The sequence below is a fragment of the Astatotilapia calliptera genome, chromosome 12 (assembly GCF_964374335.1).
Source record: "Astatotilapia calliptera chromosome 12, fAstCal68.1, whole genome shotgun sequence".
NCBI classification, from domain to species: Eukaryota; Metazoa; Chordata; class Actinopteri; order Cichliformes; family Cichlidae; genus Astatotilapia; species Astatotilapia calliptera.
The window spans coordinates 31,114,193-31,131,857 of NC_137433.1; the positions used below are offsets into that span (position 1 = coordinate 31,114,193).

Here is a 17,665-nt window from a genome sequence, read left to right on the forward strand (position 1 = left end):
AACCACACACACCCACGCACGCACGCACGCACTAACACATCCTCCAACCACACACACCCACACCCACGCACGCACGCACTAACACATCCTCCAACCACACACACCCACGCACGCACGCACTAACACATCCTCCAACCACACACACCCATATTTTGCTCAATTGCGGTTTATTTCACACCTCAAACATTTAGTAAACAATTGAGCAAATACAAGTAATCTGCAGGTAGTAAGCAGGGTTTTAATAGTTTTGCAATTTTCATTAGTTTTTATTTTATATTTAGTTTTGACTTCAGATTTTCAATTTTATATCAGTTTTAATTAGTTTTTACCAATTGTTTGCTAGTTTAGTTTTTATTTTTTCTGAAAATCCTTAGTTTCAGTTTAGTTTTGATTAGTTTCAGTTATAGTTTTAGTTGTGTTTGCAATAATTAAGTGTAACAAAATCCCAGTTTCATCATATCAGTCATTCTCTTCTGCTTATCCTTGAGTATGTTGCGATTCCAGCTACCATCGGGATGCATCACGCTGCCTTGCCTGGGGTTAGCTTCTGTTTTCTGGGGATGAGGGTTGAGTGTGCTCCCTTACATTCTCAAGGTAAGCTAGGTTAGCCTTCTTGTGTGAGCTTTTCAAGTGCACTTTAAGGTTTGTGGGAATTTTTTTCCCTTTAGAAATGTCCCTCATAATTTGTCTCTTTCCACTACAAGACACTTGCTTTATCCAAAACAGTCATATTCAAAGTAATCCCAAATTGGAATCTGGCGCTTTCTCCTGACATGATTCTGCGCGTGGACGGAGCAGCAACACAGACGACTCGACTAACGTACTGCCACCTGCTGGCATAATTAGACAGCAAAAAAAATCTGGAAACTAAACTTCATTTTCACCCTTGACTATTGTATGACATGCACACATCAATGAAAACTAAACACAGTTTTGCTATAAATGCAGTTAATTTTTTATTAGTTTTGTGAACACTCATTACAGTTTTAGTTAGTTTTCCTTTTTTTGTTTTTATTTTTATTTCCATTAACGAAAATGTTTTTTCACTTCTAGTTTTCATTATTTCGTTAGTTTTCGTTAGCAATAATAACCTTGGTAGTAAGAAAATAAACTACTAACTCTTTTACACTACGTCCACGCCTACACTGGTATTTTTGAAAACGCAGCTGTTTCGTCCACACGTAAATGGTGTTTCAAATCACCGAAAACTGAGATTTTTTTTTTTTTAAAACTCATCTTTTGTGTTTATGTGTGGACGAGGAATACAGAGTTCGTCATGCAACATTAAAGGCATGTGCCTTTATTCATGTCAGGCTGTGGGCAATGTTATTGTTTACATGAGAGGAATTGCAGAATGGCAGCTATTCAGATTAACAGTATTTTGTCTCTATCTTCAGGTTTTACATGCTTACATATAAACACGCAGTTACTGTCCCTCCATTTAGAAAGGCAGAGGCGTCACGGTGTAATTATTTTACATGTAGTTGTTTTTTTCCTGTGTAATATTCAACATTGCTATCAATAAATTTTTCAAAAAAAAAATGCCTCTGTGCAAAATGGGTTTAAAAACATAAACAACTGTGGGATGCTGTTTGTCCGTGATTTAGATGGGGGGGAACAAATCGTGGCAGTATCAGCCTGGTGTTATTTGTATCCCGCTGTAACTTTGCTGTATAAAGAGCTAACATCTCCAAAATGTCAGGAGTAGTTAGTCATTACAACAAGTGCTTGTGAACTAAAAATCAAGAATGTGGGATACTGTTTGTCCGTGATTTGGAGAGCCCAGCGCTGCTCCTGACGAAGGGAAAACCAATTCTGCAGGGGAGACCTACCTTGGACTTGTGCAGGTGAAACCAAAGGGAAGTTATGCTTCACTGTATTTTCTAGTCTTTGGCTTAGAATGAAGTTGGTTTGGAAACATATTCAGCTATGCTTCAGCCCCTGCTTTGCGTTTGTGTGGGCGCCGTGCTAGCAGTGTCCAAGCTTTGTTTTTTCCCCTTTTCATGCTCAACCTGATTCAATTGCTGTGGTGGGATCTTAAGAAACTTTTGCATAAACAAATGCCTGCAAATATCAAGCTGAAGCAACACTGTAAAGAAGAGTGGGCCGAAATTCCTCTACAACAATGTAAGGAACTGATAAACTCATAGAGAAAATGATTAAGTTATTGCAACTAAACATACCTTCTATATTGGAAGATGTACTTAGATGTACTTAGTTTTTTTCACTGGACATTCATTTACATCCAGTCCAGTGAAAAACTAAGTTCAAGGTTCTTTATTATTTGTAACTATGCATGTGACAAATAATAAAGAACCTTGAACCTTGAACTTAGTTTTTCACTGGACTGGATGTAAATGAATTCTCTTTAAAATTTGTTTAAAAGTTTTAGAGTACTGAAACATCATGGGTGAGAGCAGTCTCATGTTGCAAAAGCACTAAAAAGAACCAGTAAAGTCTGCAGATCTACATGCCGACTCTCACCAAAGTCCTATAATTAATAACTGGAAGTGGTTTCTGACACATAAATGGTAAATGGCCTGTATTTATATAGCGCTTTACTAGTCCCTAAGGACCCCAAAGCGCTTTACATATCCAGTCATCCACCCATTCACACACACATTGGTGATGGCAAGCTACATTGTAGCCACAGCCACCCTGGGGCGCACTGACAGGCGAGGCTGCCGGACACTGGCGCCACCGGGCCCTCTGACCACCACCAGTAGGCAACGGGTGAAGTGTCTTGCCCAAGGACACAACGACCGAGACTGTCCAAGCCGGGGCTCGAACCGGCAACCTTCCGATTACAAGGCGAACGCCCAACTCTTGAGCCACGATCGCCCCATAAGCACAGGTAAAGTGGGTAAATGCTGCCTGGCCAGAATAAAAACAAAGAGCACCAATGTCAACCAGTGACTTATGAAGGATGTCGCACAAAGACCCAGATATTTATGTGTTTTATGGACCAAAACAAAGTAATGAGGCCACTGGCGTACAGTACATTCATCAGGTAGGAGGAATCATACTGCTCCCTGGTGGTCAAAGTTATTGCAGCAATTTCAATTTAGATTTGCTGGAATTTTTGAAAATACATAAGTTGTTAAAAGAGTGCTTCTCATAAAAAACAAAACACACAAATGTAATAAAACATCGTCTCTAATTATATGAAGGCTTGTTCATTTCTTCAGAGTCTGTCTTTATTCTTTCCACAAATTCCCGACAACAATACCTAAAAACAACAACAGTCCAAGGTTTCTGTTTGAAACAAACTTTTTCCAGCAGTCTTCTGGTTTGTTGATGTCTAATGTGTAAATCTACAAGAGAAGAAAATAAATATACTTCAATGGAAAACCTAATCTTAAAACACATGAATCTGTGCATGTTTCTCATTTAAATGTTGTATTAAAGTTGACCATGATCCTCACCTGGTTTGTCAGGTGCATTGCTATACCGGTGAGTACAGCATAGTAAGGGAGAGTCTGTTCAGCATTGACCCCAGCTAATACCAGTCCAGACATCATGGCCACAACGAAGCCACTCAGCCAGGGTTTGGTTTGCTCCTGGAACCTCAGTGCAGTAGATTTGACTCCTACTTTGATGTCATCCTCCTTATCCTATTTATGAAAGACAAAACAACACGAGGTCATAGTCAATCAAGGTCCCTACTTTAACATCCTGGATCCTGTGGACTTTCCTCCTCTGACCGCTAGCCCTCGCCATCCCGCTGTGTCGCTGAGGTCTGCGCCATCTCCACCACTACGCCCCCGGAGCCGCGGTGGGCAACCCGACGCTGTGGTGCAAACTCACCGCGGAGAGCTGTGCTTTACCCCGGCTCCTCGGAGAAGAGGACCCACGGCGCGGCTACCTGGGAGTCACTCACGCAGTCCGGCTGGCGCATCTCCATCTGAACACCCCCGGTGCCGGGCGCGGGCGTCTCAGATGGCCAGCAGCCCCCGGTAGCACCTCCTCTCTCCACGCTGGTCCTCGGGGATTCCATCGTCAGGAACGTGCGGATGAGGGGGGCGCTCACGCTGTCGTTCCCGGGAGCCACTGTTGTTGACATAGTGGACAGAATTCCCAACATTCTGGCATCCCACCCACAGGTTAACCGGCTCATCATCCACATCGGCACCAATGACATCCCCAAACAGCAATCTGAGCTGCTGAAGTTGGACTTCCTCCAACTCTTCAGCCTCCTTGGTCAGTTGCAGGTGAGTGCTTTTATCTCCAGGCCCACCCCCACCTGTGGCAGAGGGATAGGCCGTTTCAGCCGGCTGCTCAGCCTTAACACCTGGCTTTCCTCCGCCTGTGTCTCCCACGGCGTGGGTTTTATTAACAATTTTGATGCCTTCTGGGAGAGGAGGCATCTTTTTGGGGCAGACGGGCTCCACCTCAACGCCTGGGGACGCCGTTTGCTGTCCGCCAATTTGGCATTTGGCGTACAGCACTCCCGCACATCGCCCTGTCACTACCCCAAATTGACATTACCTGCAGATCTGTCTGCCACTGACTGATGTTCCCCTGGTCCCAGCTCCTATATTTGTTCCACTTTTAACAGTAATACACAAAACTCTGGACTCGGACCTCTCTCTCCCACAGTCAACACAATACCCGTCATAATCACAAACAGAGAGCAACAGAATTATCATAAATCTAGTAACTCCAAAAACATTAATAACCTCCGGCCTCTTCAAAAATATCAACATCCATTCAACTCTATTGTCAAAAATCCACCAGTCTCAATCAGTATGGCACTTTTAAATGTCCGCTCTCTGTTGAACAAGTCTTTTATTATTAATGATTTAATTTTAGATAATAAACTTGACTGTTTATTTTTAACTGAAACATGGCTGGGTTCGGATGCACCAGTTTGTTCTCACTGAGGCCTCCCCACCAAATTTTAATTTCTCTTTTTCTGTTAGAAGTGGTAAGAGAGGTGGTGGGACTGCATCTTTAGCCAACAACACACTCACCTCCAAACAAATTTTACTTGATCATTTTACCACTTTTGAATTCCACGCTATTGTTTTCAGCAGCCCTCCAGTTTCATCTGTCACAATTTATAGACCACCTAAAGACAGTGCTGCTTTTATCAAGGAATTCTCAGAATTTTTAACAAACATACATTCAAAATATAATATGATAATTTTAACCGGTGATTTTAACCTGCACATAGATCATCCTTCTGACCCTGCATCAAAAGAATTCTTAAACATTCTTCACTGTTTGGATTTTACCCAGCACGTCACACAGCCAACTCACAACAGAGGACACACTCTGGACCTGGTCATCACCCATGGGCTGTCCACCAGCGTGTCCTCTGTTGTTGACTTGGCTGTCTCTGACCACTACTGAAGGAAACGGTTTCCAGGGCCTAATCCGTGGATCGACTTCCTTCGAGGCGTGGACGTCTATCAGCAGAGAATGTACCTTCACCTATCAGCAGAGAATGTCCCTTAGTCTGTAACACAGTCAAATATATTCTCAAGTAATATTCAAGCATGCCATTCAGCGTGTTAGTACGAGCTCGGGAGCAGCTTGGGAGAACAAGAAAACAGAGACTGCTTTAGATTGTCTTCCCAAAGTGACTCAACTTTATTCACAAGTACAACAGTTTATATAGAGGGTAAAATTCATGAGACAGCAGATTATCAGTTTAAACCAGTACAGACCAAGATAAGGCAGTGTCTTCCTGCCCATGGGTGAAGAAGCATCCTTTGTGTAGTGTATCAGTTCAGCTACAATTGTGATTATCTCAGCGACATATTTTCAAGGCACAAAACGAAGAGTTCTTACATTAGTGAAATCTGAAACAAACCATTTGGCCTTCAACAGGCGTCTAAAAGATTAAGAAACTAATGTAGCTGAGGGAGTGATCTCTGTGGTATTTCAACCTTGTACCAGCCTGTGATTCTCACACATCAATTCTTGGGTCAAAGAGAAAAATAACTAAAACAAAGGGGCCTTATTGAATGACAGAGTTTTCCTGTATAATGTCACTATAAAACAATATCCAGTAAATGCTACCATGGTACTAAAATACCTAACAGTTCCCCTCTTTTATTATTTTTAAAAATAATAACTCAAATAGAAAGGAAAAATCACAAATGTAATAACATAATATAAAAAGCAAATCATAAAATGTAATAGTTCACAACCTAATGTTCAATATACACATCAGGAACATCATTGGTAACATCTGGCACATCCTCAGGATCAATTTGTGCTAATTGCAAATACATTGAAGTAGCTGTACTAGTAGCTATATGGGTTATCATTGAAAATGTGGCTTGCAGAAATGTGAACAGGGTTGCACTTTACAATACGAAATAGTAAATAAAAATCCTAAGGTTAATGCAGTAGATATGATTAATAACCTAAATATATAAAAAAGACAGTTCTTTAGTCGTCTCCTGGCCTGGTCCCAGGTTCGTGTGATGACAATGGGCATTTCATTTTCTCCATTATCAGGATGAAACGAGTCTATCTTTATCAGGTTAGACATTGTGTGGTACTCTAGGCTTTCTGTTCCTGCTGGATGTTCGAGTACCTTGTTGTTGTTCAGGCGGGGGATCAAAGGGCTTTCTGAGTCTTGGCTCTTTCCGGCGTTGTGTGTTAATCAGTGATTGTGTGTGTGTAGGTGTATTGGATCCGGGCGCTGGCTCGCCGGAGACGTCATCTACTTGATCCGACGCCTTAGGTGGTTTGGTGGGACTGGTCTTAACCCTGCTGGCATGAATCCACTGAGGTTGTCCGTCTGTTAGGATGCTGGTTCTTCGTCACTGCCAGTACAGTCTGGGGCTGGAACACGCGCGGCCTCCCAGAGTGTCCTTGGTTTTAGTGACTTCTCCAACACGCATCTCCTTGTCTCCACTTGTGGAACCGTGGAGGGGAAAGGCTGAGAGAGACAAACTTTCTGATAGTTATTATTCAGTTTTTCTACCAGGTTGTGAACATCAGTGGACAATGCAATATACATCACCTTCTACTAGCGGTGCCCCTCTGGAAGCTGACCATGGTGTTGGAAATAGTCTTATTTCAAATGGAAATAATTTGGTTACTGCAGATGGAGTCATAATGTATGAAGTGGAAAATCTGGTTGTGGTAAATGCTGATGTTTTGCTTTTGATTTTCCTACATTAGTTCGTGCACATGTTAGACAGGTTGCTAATATGCTTTTACTGCATGTGATGTTTTCTCAATTACAAATCTTGATTTTATTGCCCCTATTACCCCTCTTTGTCCGACATGACTCACACAGTGAAAATGTCGGGCAAGGACTGGCATCAGGGAATATGGGAGGGCAATCAAACCCTTAAGATTTTGTATAAGCCATCTCTGTCATCTAAGGTACAGTCATTATTCTCCCAACAGGTGTAATCACATGCAGAGGCTTGCTCTTGTATAAATTTTAAATCAACATTTGTTTCTAAATAGTCTGGGAGTGTAACAAGTGGCAGCTGTAGGGGCACAGATAATACTTCCTGCGGAGGTGGGAGCTGCAGCCTTGGCTGTCACGTCTGCTAAGGCATTACCTGTTGCTTCGTCTGTGTCAGCTGTACTGTGTCCTTTCGTTTTTACAACTGCAACGGCCGATGGCAGCTGTATAGCCTGAAAAAGTCTTTGCACAAGATCAGAATTAGCAATTTATTTTCCATCAGCAGATCTAAATCCTCTCTGTCTCCACAATGTGCCAAAGTCATGCACAACGCCAAATGCATAGCGGCTGTCTGCGTAAATTGTCACATGCTTATCCAAATGTAGCTCACAGGCGCGTATTAAAGCCATGAGCTCTGCTTTTTGTGCTGAGTGAAATGGTAATGAGTGAGCCTCTAGTATGATGTCAGGCACTGTTACCACTGAATAGCCACAAAGAAATGAGTTGTCACTCGGCCTTGAACAGGACCCGTCCACATAAACCGTGGCTGAGTCTGGGATAGGTGTTTGCTCTAAATCTGGACATGGTGCTGTGGATTCCTGTATACGTGTCATGCAGTCATGATCGTCAGGGTCGTCTGAACCATCCTGTCGGTCAGAGGAACACAGCATACGAATAAGTAAGTGTGCTGGCGAATTGGGTGTGCTGCTTGCTTTTATAGTGAGATTTGCTGTTGAAGTCAGTGTAGCTTCATAACCTGAGCGACGTTGTGCGGTCATGTGTTGTGTAGTTATGTTTGCTAGAATGGTCGTGACCTGGTGATTGGTGTGTAGAATAGTGTCATGTGAGAGTGTGAGCTTCTCGCAGTCCCTTATCATGATAGAGCAAGCTGCTACTGCTCTCAGGCAGGCCGGCATTCCCTGAACAATTCAGGCAGCACCTTTGAGTGGCGGAGGTCAGCACTCCCTTTAATGCATTGAAAGAGGCAGTCATTTCTGTGGACCACAGTATTCGAGGAGGCTTGTCTTTTTTACAACAGTCACGCAGAATGTGGTCATGAAAAGAACAGTCTGGTATCCACTGTCTGCAATAGTTCACCATGCCCAGGAAGGACAACATTTCCTTCTGTGTAGTGGGCCGAGGGACGGAGGTCACAGCTTTGACCCTGTCTGCAGTCATGGAACGTTTTCCGTGAGACAGTGTGAATCCCAAATATTGAACAGAAGTCTGACAGTACTGCATTTTCTTTGCTGATGCTTTGTGGTCAGTCTTTTGGAGGTGCTGGAGAAGCATGTGTGTAGCAGTTTGACATAGTTTTTCACTCGGAGCACAGAGGAGGAGGTCATCCACGTGTGGATCAGGGTGCAGCCCTGGAGGAGTAAAGCTGTCCAGGGTAGCACAGATCACCATTGAGAAAGCAGCAGGGCCGTCTATCATGCCTTGAGGCAGACGAGTCCAAGTGTACTGCTTATTTCTATGTGTGAATGCAAATAACGGCTGTGTGTCTTCATGCACAGGTACTGAGAAAAAGGAGCGGAGCATAAATCCACCACGGTAAAATGTGTATGCAATGCATGTCAATATGCTGTGAACATCTGAAACGAGAGGTGGCAGAGGAATGTTGACTGCATTAATTTGCCTTAAGTCTTGTATGAAACGCCATACGCCAGGTTTGTTAGGCTTTGGCACAGGATTGACAGGAGTGTGGGCTTTATTACTCCTGTAGTCAATAAATCTCCTATCATGACATCTAGGGCTGAGGCTTTTTCGGCAGAAATGGGATGTTGCTTGACATATACTGGCTTGTTGTGTTTTAATAGGTGTACGTGATAAAGTGTACAGTCAATAAATCCTATATCATTCTCACTTTTAGACCACAATGTCATATTCTGGTATTCAGCTGGCAATGTAACTGCAGAAATAGTACAGTGGATAGGGTAGGTTAGATCTATGTGTCGACATATTTCGTAACCTATGTCTGAGTTATGTAACAAAATCACTGTTTGACCTTAGAGAAACAAAAGTGTGGCTCCCAGTCATGGGATTACCTGGTAGTGGCGTCTGTACACGTTTTTTTTGGCACAGTGTGTGACATAGAGTACCGGACAAAAAGGATGTTGAGTTCATTCTCTGCTGAGGGTCCAGCTGACACAGAGGATGTTCCTTCTCCATCATGTCGGTACATAGGGCAGAGAAAACATAAGCTGTTATCAGTGTCAGCAAACATTTCACCCTTTATGTTAAATGAAATACACAAATTCATTTTTTGCTCTGGGTGTCTGCGGCTGCTGGAAAACTGAGCCACAATAAAAACACATATCTCTACTTTTATCCTTCCGTCCTCTGAAACTTCCTTGCTGTGCTGGAGCGGGTAATCCTGCATACATTAGTTTCTCACTTTCCTCTGAGCCTTCTACATCAAAATTCAACTTTATCTTAACACTTTTAGCTTTCGTGGTAGTATCTGCACTGGCCTTCAGTTTTACTGACCTGTTTTCTGGCGATAATCGTTCGGGATAGGGCTCCGGAAATAAATTAGAATGCATTAAAGTTATAGTTCTTAAGTTCGAGACGAAATCAGTCACGTAAGCACTTCCGCATGTTCTGGATACGTAATCATGGAAGTCTTCATTGATTCGCGAGTGTGGGTTAAACGTAACCGGAAGTGGGAGTCGTACTGAGCCGCTATTTGTGATTTTATATTTTATTTTTTCGGTTTTACAGTTAATTTTGATTTTTTATCGGACCCGTCTAAGGTCTTTGAATTATTCTGACCCATGTTCAGTGATTTCCAGAGGGGTTTACACGCTAGGAGGATTTAGGTTAGTATTTATTTTTGCTGTGGCACACCTGAGGTTACTTGATTTTTTGCTAGCAATTTTATCTTTTTAGTGAGCAACTTCTCACTTTTTAACGAGCAACTTCTCGTTTTATGACCCCAGGCAACTTCCTGTGTCCTTTCTGCTGGTGAGCAACTTCTTAGTTTATGACAGCAGGCAACTTCCTGTGTCCTTTCTGCTTTTATTTACAAAACAACAGGCAACTTCCTGTGTTTCTATGTGGGCCACTAAAGAAGGCTCCTCAGTGTATCCCACTTGTTACTATGTGGGCCACTGAAGAAGGCCTCGTCAGCGTATCCCGTTTCTATGTGGATCACTGAGAAAGGCATAACACAGTCTTATAAAATAAAGACGAGTGCCTACCTTCGTCAGGATCCCACTTCTCGACACCAAAATTGAAGGAAACGGTTTCCAGGGCCTAATCCGTGGATCGACTTCCTTCGAGGCGTGGACGTCTATCAGCAGAGAATGTACCTTCACCTATCAGCAGAGAATGTCCCTTAGTCTGTAACACAGTCAAATATATTCTCAAGTAATATTCAAGCATGCCATTCAGCGTGTTAGTACGAGCTCGGGAGCAGCTTGGGAGAACAAGAAAACAGAGACTGCTTTAGATTGTCTTCCCAAAGTGACTCAACTTTATTCACAAGTACAACAGTTTATATAGAGGGTAAAATTCATGAGACAGCAGATTATCAGTTTAAACCAGTACAGACCAAGATAAGGCAGTGTCTTCCTGCCCATGGGTGAAGAAGCATCCTTTGTGTAGTGTATCAGTTCAGCTACAATTGTGATTATCTCAGCGACATATTTTCAAGGCACAAAACGAAGAGTTCTTACATTAGTGAAATCTGAAACAAACCATTTGGCCTTCAACAGGCGTCTAAAAGATTAAGAAACTAATGTAGCTGAGGGAGTGATCTCTGTGGTATTTCAACCTTGTACCAGCCTGTGATTCTCACACATCAATTCTTGGGTCAAAGAGAAAAATAACTAAAACAAAGGGGCCTTATTGAATGACAGAGTTTTCCTGTATAATGTCACTATAAAACAATATCCAGTAAATGCTACCATGGTACTAAAATACCTAACAACTACTGTGTGTTTTTTAACATCACCGGTTTTATTCAGCGGGAGACCTCGGTGCGAACTGTGAGGAGGCGCTATCTAACCTCTGAAGTGGCTGCAAATTTTACCAGGGTTTTAGACGAATGCCCCCCTGCGATTTTACCTGCACCCTGCGATTTGATTTTTAATCATTTCAACAGCAAACTGAAAAAAAGCCTTGACTCCGTTGCTCCACTCACCACCAAAAACATTAACGTAAAACACGTATCACCCTGGAGAAACGAAGAAGTCAAAAAACTCAAAAGAAATTGCAGGGCAGCAGAAAGGAGGTGGAGGAAAAATAAAAATACTATCAACCATCAAATATTTTGCGAGCAACTTAAAGTGTACAATAATACATTAAGGAATTCAAGAAATTCATACTTCGCCAAAATAATCAGTAATAACAAAAATAATCCCAAGGTCCTCTTTTCCACCATAGATCATTTATTTAACCCTGATTTTAACAGCTCCCAAAGAACCCCCACAGACTCACTCTGTGAGCAGTTTGCAGACCACTTCAGGGGAAAAGTCAGCGCCATCAGATCTGATATTTTATCTAATCGCGATATGTTTGTAAACACATCTGCGGGCTCGATTGTACCTGAGGAGACACTGGACAGCTTTGTCCTGGTTAATGCTGAGAACCTTAAGAAAGTTTTCTCCACAGTGAGACCCACCACATGTCTTGTAGATCCAATCCCTTCTTCACTCTTTAAAACACTTTATGGATTTTTTGAGGCTGAGCTTTTATACATGATGAATTGCTCTCTTCAGTTGGGTGTCTTCCCTGCTGCCTTTAAAACGGCGGTGGTGAGGCCCCTTCTGAAGAAGAGCAATTTGGATTGTAATGATTTTAATAACTACAGACCTGTATCCAACTTACCATTTTTAAGTAAAATCTTAGAAAAACTTGTTTTTACTCAGATTAATGATTTTCTAAATGATAGAAAGATCCTGGAGATATTCCAGTCTGGATTTAGGGTGAACCACAGCACAGAGACGGCTCTCCTAAAGGTTTTAAATGATCTTAGATGTAACTGGGACGCCCAAAAGCTCTCAGTCCTGGTGCTACTGGATCTAAGCGCAGCCTTTGATACAGTAGACCACGCTATTCTTTTAAACAGACTGAAACACATGGTGGGCCTCTCTGGTGCTGTACACAACTGGTTCACTTCCTATCTCTCTGACAGATCTTTTATGGTGAGTATGGATACATGCTCCTCTAAGATCCATAAAATGACATGTGGTGTGCCTCAAGGGTCGGTTTTAGGCCCTGTACTTTTTAATTTGTATATGCTCCCTCTCGGCAGTGTCATCAGGAGGCATGGAGTGAACTTTCACAGTTACGCTGATGACACGCAGCTGTACATCTCCGTGTCTCCTGATGACACCAGACCAATGGATGCCCTTTTTAACTGTATTTTAGATATAAGATCTTGGATGGCAGAAAACTTTTTACAGCTTAACCAGGACAAAACTGAAGTTTTAATCGTCAGTCCTGAGGCTCAGAGAGAGAAACTCTTGTCTAAATTAGAGGCATTTTCACTATGTCCTTCGCTACAAGTGAAAAACCTGGGTGTTATTTTTGACTCTGAGCTTGGTTTTATCCCACATATTAAACATGTAACCAAAATTGGATTTTATCATCTAAAAAATATAGCCAGAGTCCGCCCAATTCTCTCTCGGGCCAACACGGAGATGCTGATGCATGCTTTTATTACCAGTCGCATTGATTACTGTAATGCCCTGCTCTCTGGTCTTCCTAAGAAGAATATTTCAACTTTACAACTTTTGCAAAACTCGGCAGCTCGTGTGCTGACGAAGACCAGAGGGCGGGCCCACATTACACCGGTTTTAGAATCGCTGCATTGGCTCCCCGTGTGTTTCAGGATCGATTTTAAAGTTCTTTTATTGGTTTTTAAATGTCTTAATGGTCTTGGGCCTTCTTATCTCTCAGATCTGCTTTTACCATATGAACCCTCGCGGACCCTGAGGTCCTCTGGTACTGGCCTTTTGATTGTCCCTAAAGTCAGGACACATACTCACGGAGAGGCAGCTTTTCAGTGGTATGGTCCTCGTCTGTGGAACAGCCTGCCGGAGGAGCTCAGGGCCGCAGAGAACGTACACGTTTTTAAGAACAGGCTCAAGACCCACCTTTTTAATTTAGCTTTTACTTAGCGTTTATTTATTTTATGCTTATTTATTCTATCCTGCTATTTTATTATTAATTTAGGCTTTACCTAATATTTATTGATTTTATTCTTATCCATTTTTTAATCTTCTTACTCTATTTATATTTATATTGTATCCCCTTCTTATTTATTTTATCATTTTACCCTGTATATAGCCTATTGTGGCATATCTCCAGTGTTTCCTCGGAGGGGGCTCTCTGCACTGGGGCTGTGATCGACCGTGGCTGCTGGGTCGCTGGGGGTCCTCTCAGCCTGGCTGGGGGCCTCCTTTGCCTCCCTCCTGCTGTGTGCCCAGCCTGGAGGCTGCGGTCTGTGACCGGCTCTCGGTGCAGACGGCTCCCTGTTATAGTGTTTCCTCACTTGGCTCATGTGAACCCAGCCCAATTTTTACTCTTTAAGTGTGCGCGTGTGTGTGTGTGTGTGTGTGTGGGGGGGGGGGGGGGGGGGGGGATATGTGTGTATTCACATCATTTATGTTAATGAGAGTGTGGGGAGTGAGTTGGAGGGTGGGGTGGGCTGCTTTTAACTATGTAAAGCACTTTGTGCTACATTTTTTGTATGAAAAGTGCTTTATAAATAATGATTGATTGATTGATTGATTGATTGATTGATTGATTGATTGATTGATTGATTGATTGATTGATTGATTGATTGATTGATTGATTGAACGAACGAACATAGGACACATTAATCTCATGTTCACCTCAAAGAAAAACATCAGTAAACACAGTAAACTGCAATCCCTTAAACTGCATTTCTTAAATATAAAGGAACAGCTACCATGTACTCACAGTTTAAACTGTTTTTAAATTAGTTTCAGTTTCTCGGTTCCTTTCTTCTTAAATTTACAGGTTCTCAACAGTCACTTTATTATGTATACCAGTTCACCTGGGCAAAAATCCCTTATTGATGTCTGAGGTTAGAGGAGAATGGACAGAAAGGAAGCTGATAGGAAGGCAAGGTTAACTCAAATAACCACTCAGAAGAACATCTGCTAAAAAGCATCTCTCAACGCACAACACGATGGGCTACAGCAGCAGAAAAGCACATTGGGGGCTCCTGTCAGGAAATTGAAGCTATCATTTGCAAGCTAAATTGGACAACAGGTGACTGGAAAAACTGCTTTCCTGGTCTGGTGCTGATGACCTTGGTCATGATTTCTGCTGCAACACTTAAATGGCAGTGTCAGAATTTGGCATTAAAAAAAGCATGTTGCCAGGTATCATTGGTTCAGGGTAGTGTTGGTGTATGAGAGCGTTCTTTTACATTTACTGCACTCAGCCTTTGGTTTAAGGAAAGAATTGTGTTTAATAGGAACGAAGTGGTGCGATCTCTCAGGCCCACTACTTTACCTGATGTGCGTATATTGTGTCATATACCAGCGTCCACATCACTCCTGAGAAGTATAGCGGGAGACACACGGACCAATCACAAGAGCCTTTAATAGCGGACCAGCCGAGCAGAGCGCCCCAGTTGAAAGTGAGTCCTAAAGTGAGAGAAGAGAACAAGAGAACAGCTATAGCTCTGATAGTCTGTAAAATATTAACTCTAGACAAAGAACACTACAAGATAACTTTACACAGCACATACCCAACACAAACTGTGGCCAGTAAGTGAACCTCTTCATCAGTGGGTAGGTGATAACAAGAGATAAAGAAGCAGCACCCAGAGCTATACTGTGAGAGCATTTTGAACAATGTGAGGGAAAGACTGCAAAATAACTGGATAAATAATCACTTTTAGTTACACTATGAAAATTAACACACTGTAGTAATATTGTGATCCAGTTCAACTGTTGCACTGATTTTTTTTTCTCATGACTCGGAGGATTTAATCTAACCTATATACCTGTTCCTATTCTTCTATTTATATTTTCTTAATAAAATGTCATTAACGTTCATACATAAAATTGATTCTGAGTACCTGTAATAGTTGAGACACAAAAGAACCCCAAGTGCAAGCGAGAGCTGCCCTCCCAGGAAGACCAGCGCCTGCATTCGAGAAATCTCTCCTGATGCGATTGGTCGAGAGGCTGTGCGGGACACCTGCGCAAAAACACAAACACTTTCAATTTATCAGAGCTGAAAAATAAATAAACACTTTGAGCAGGGGAGTGACAGTGACACAGGTAAGTCTAACGTCTGCTTAGAAATGGAAGTTTTATTTACTTTATTGCAAAAACATGTCCTGTTCTTTGTTTGGAGTCAGCTGTAAGAAAATCTCATTTACTTTTTTGTCGAAGTCTTTGTCCCACATGTCATTGATGGTGCAGCCGGCCCCTCTCATGAGAAGAGCACCTGTACCAAACAGTGTGAGCATGCCCAGATCTGGGAAGCATCCAGGGTTAGCAGCCAGAGCAATGCTCCATGTACAGGGGAGGTACAGCAGCCATGTCCCTACGATTAAAAGGCAATGAATTTCAAGGGAATTAAACAAGGAAGTAAGATAAGAACAGAAACAAAGCCCACAAAGAGATGAATGTGCAGCCAATAGCTACATTAATCTGGTGGCATTTTAAATGTGGTTTGGTTTTAGATGCATCTGTGCAGTGACACTGAAAAAATGCAGGGGCAAGATATTTTAGACTCATTGTCTTACACAGTAATTACATAAGAGTTTTACAGTTTGGTAGGATTCTTTCAAAGAACAATTTTAACAATTATTATCTACATCATGAGTTAGGGCTACATGCTTACAAAGATGCTTCCCTGTTAGTGCCAGTTAATAGCTCTACAAGGTCAAAGATGATGTGCTTATTTTAGCCATTTGTTTTCTGAAGACTGTATTAATGTTATATAGCTTCTTGTTTTGTTCTGTTTTGTTAACATGGTGAAAATGCTGCTAAAAATTGTTCTGGGCTTAAAGAGTGCATGTTTGGAATAAAGTCAAAATTCTGCAATATTCTAGATATCAATATTTTTCTTTTAAACTGACACAGATAAAAATCATTGCATAGCAGAAAATGAATGTGTAGACATGGTCATAATGACCTGCTGAAGTTAAACCTGAGTACATGAGCTTGCTTTGTCACAGTAGGAAGGAAAAACTCCCTTTTAACAGGGAGGGACGGCTATCTGTCGCGACTGGTTGGGGTGAGCGAATGAAGACACGACAACCCAACAATGTGATGTTCATATAAGTACAAACCTATAGGTTTGTCCAGCCTCATCAGCCGGAGGTACGGTTGGACGTGTACTGGTGCTGAATTTACTATAGTAGCAGCTGATAAACTGAACCGTCTTCTCCCGTTTTGCTGTGTTTCAAGAAGTCTTATTGATGACCAGATTGCAGATTGGTTCTTAGGCTTTCTCTTCCACACACGGGAGTCTGAGGGGGGCCCATCTCCAGCCTGTATCCCTTCCTTCTGGATGAAGCAGGTAGAAAGTGTTATGGTTCAAAATATTGGGGATGGAGACAAGAGAAAAACCACAATAACAACACTGGTCCGGCCGGGTCAAGTCAAACGATGATTTTAATGATCACACACGTGGGAGATGGACACTGATGCAGACAGCCTCAGATCTCAAAATGGTGGAGCATTGCTCAAACTCTTATAGCCTCTGGTTCTCCCACCTTATCATAAAAGCCTAAACATTCACATGCTTTTCTCTCACACGGCGCCTAAGCTACGACCTTGGCTCCCCGTTTATCTGCTCCTGCTGAGTTGGGGCAGAAAACTCCAGTATATTCTGTTCTCTTCTAATCAGACAAATAAGGCGATGACTTTCTGCAAACAGTATTTCTTATAACATCATAAAACAATATCATTCATCCACAATAAATCAGCAGTCTAATGTAATGCAAATCAGTTTAACGAATGCAATAGTTATCAGCTTCTTCTAATTCAGGAGAATAATGCAAACTAAAACTACATAATAATTCACAATCTTTAGTTAGGGGTATAACATGGCATAAAATAATATTATAATCTAACAATTGACATCGATAACAAGCTCCATGGTGGATCCTTTTCAGAGTGCTCAAAGCTAGCTTGGCTGGGAACATGGTGTCTCTCTGCACACACAGAAGCAGAAAGACACATGCAAACGAAGGTTAAACAAATACATTTGGTACAACAGAAACAGAGATGTGTGAAACTTTTGGCTGAAACAACCTGACTGTTTTAGCTGTTTAGGTAAGACACT

General features: G+C 42.0%; 1 protein-coding gene across 1 annotated transcript; it reads right to left on the reverse strand.

Moving 5' to 3' along the window:
* Positions 1-3,175: 3,175 nt before the first annotated feature.
* Positions 3,176-16,899, reverse strand: LOC145432451 (4-hydroxybenzoate polyprenyltransferase, mitochondrial-like). Its single transcript, XM_080309405.1, has 7 exons — positions 16,668-16,899; positions 15,750-15,916; positions 15,444-15,565; positions 15,111-15,196; positions 14,873-15,006; positions 3,426-3,614; positions 3,176-3,314 (listed from the first exon to the last, which is right to left on the reverse strand). The coding sequence occupies exons 1-7, from the start codon at positions 16,687-16,689 to the stop codon at positions 3,198-3,200; spliced, it is 837 nt and encodes a 278-aa protein (XP_080165531.1). The 5' UTR covers positions 16,690-16,899; the 3' UTR covers positions 3,176-3,197.
* Positions 16,900-17,665: the final 766 nt, after the last annotated feature.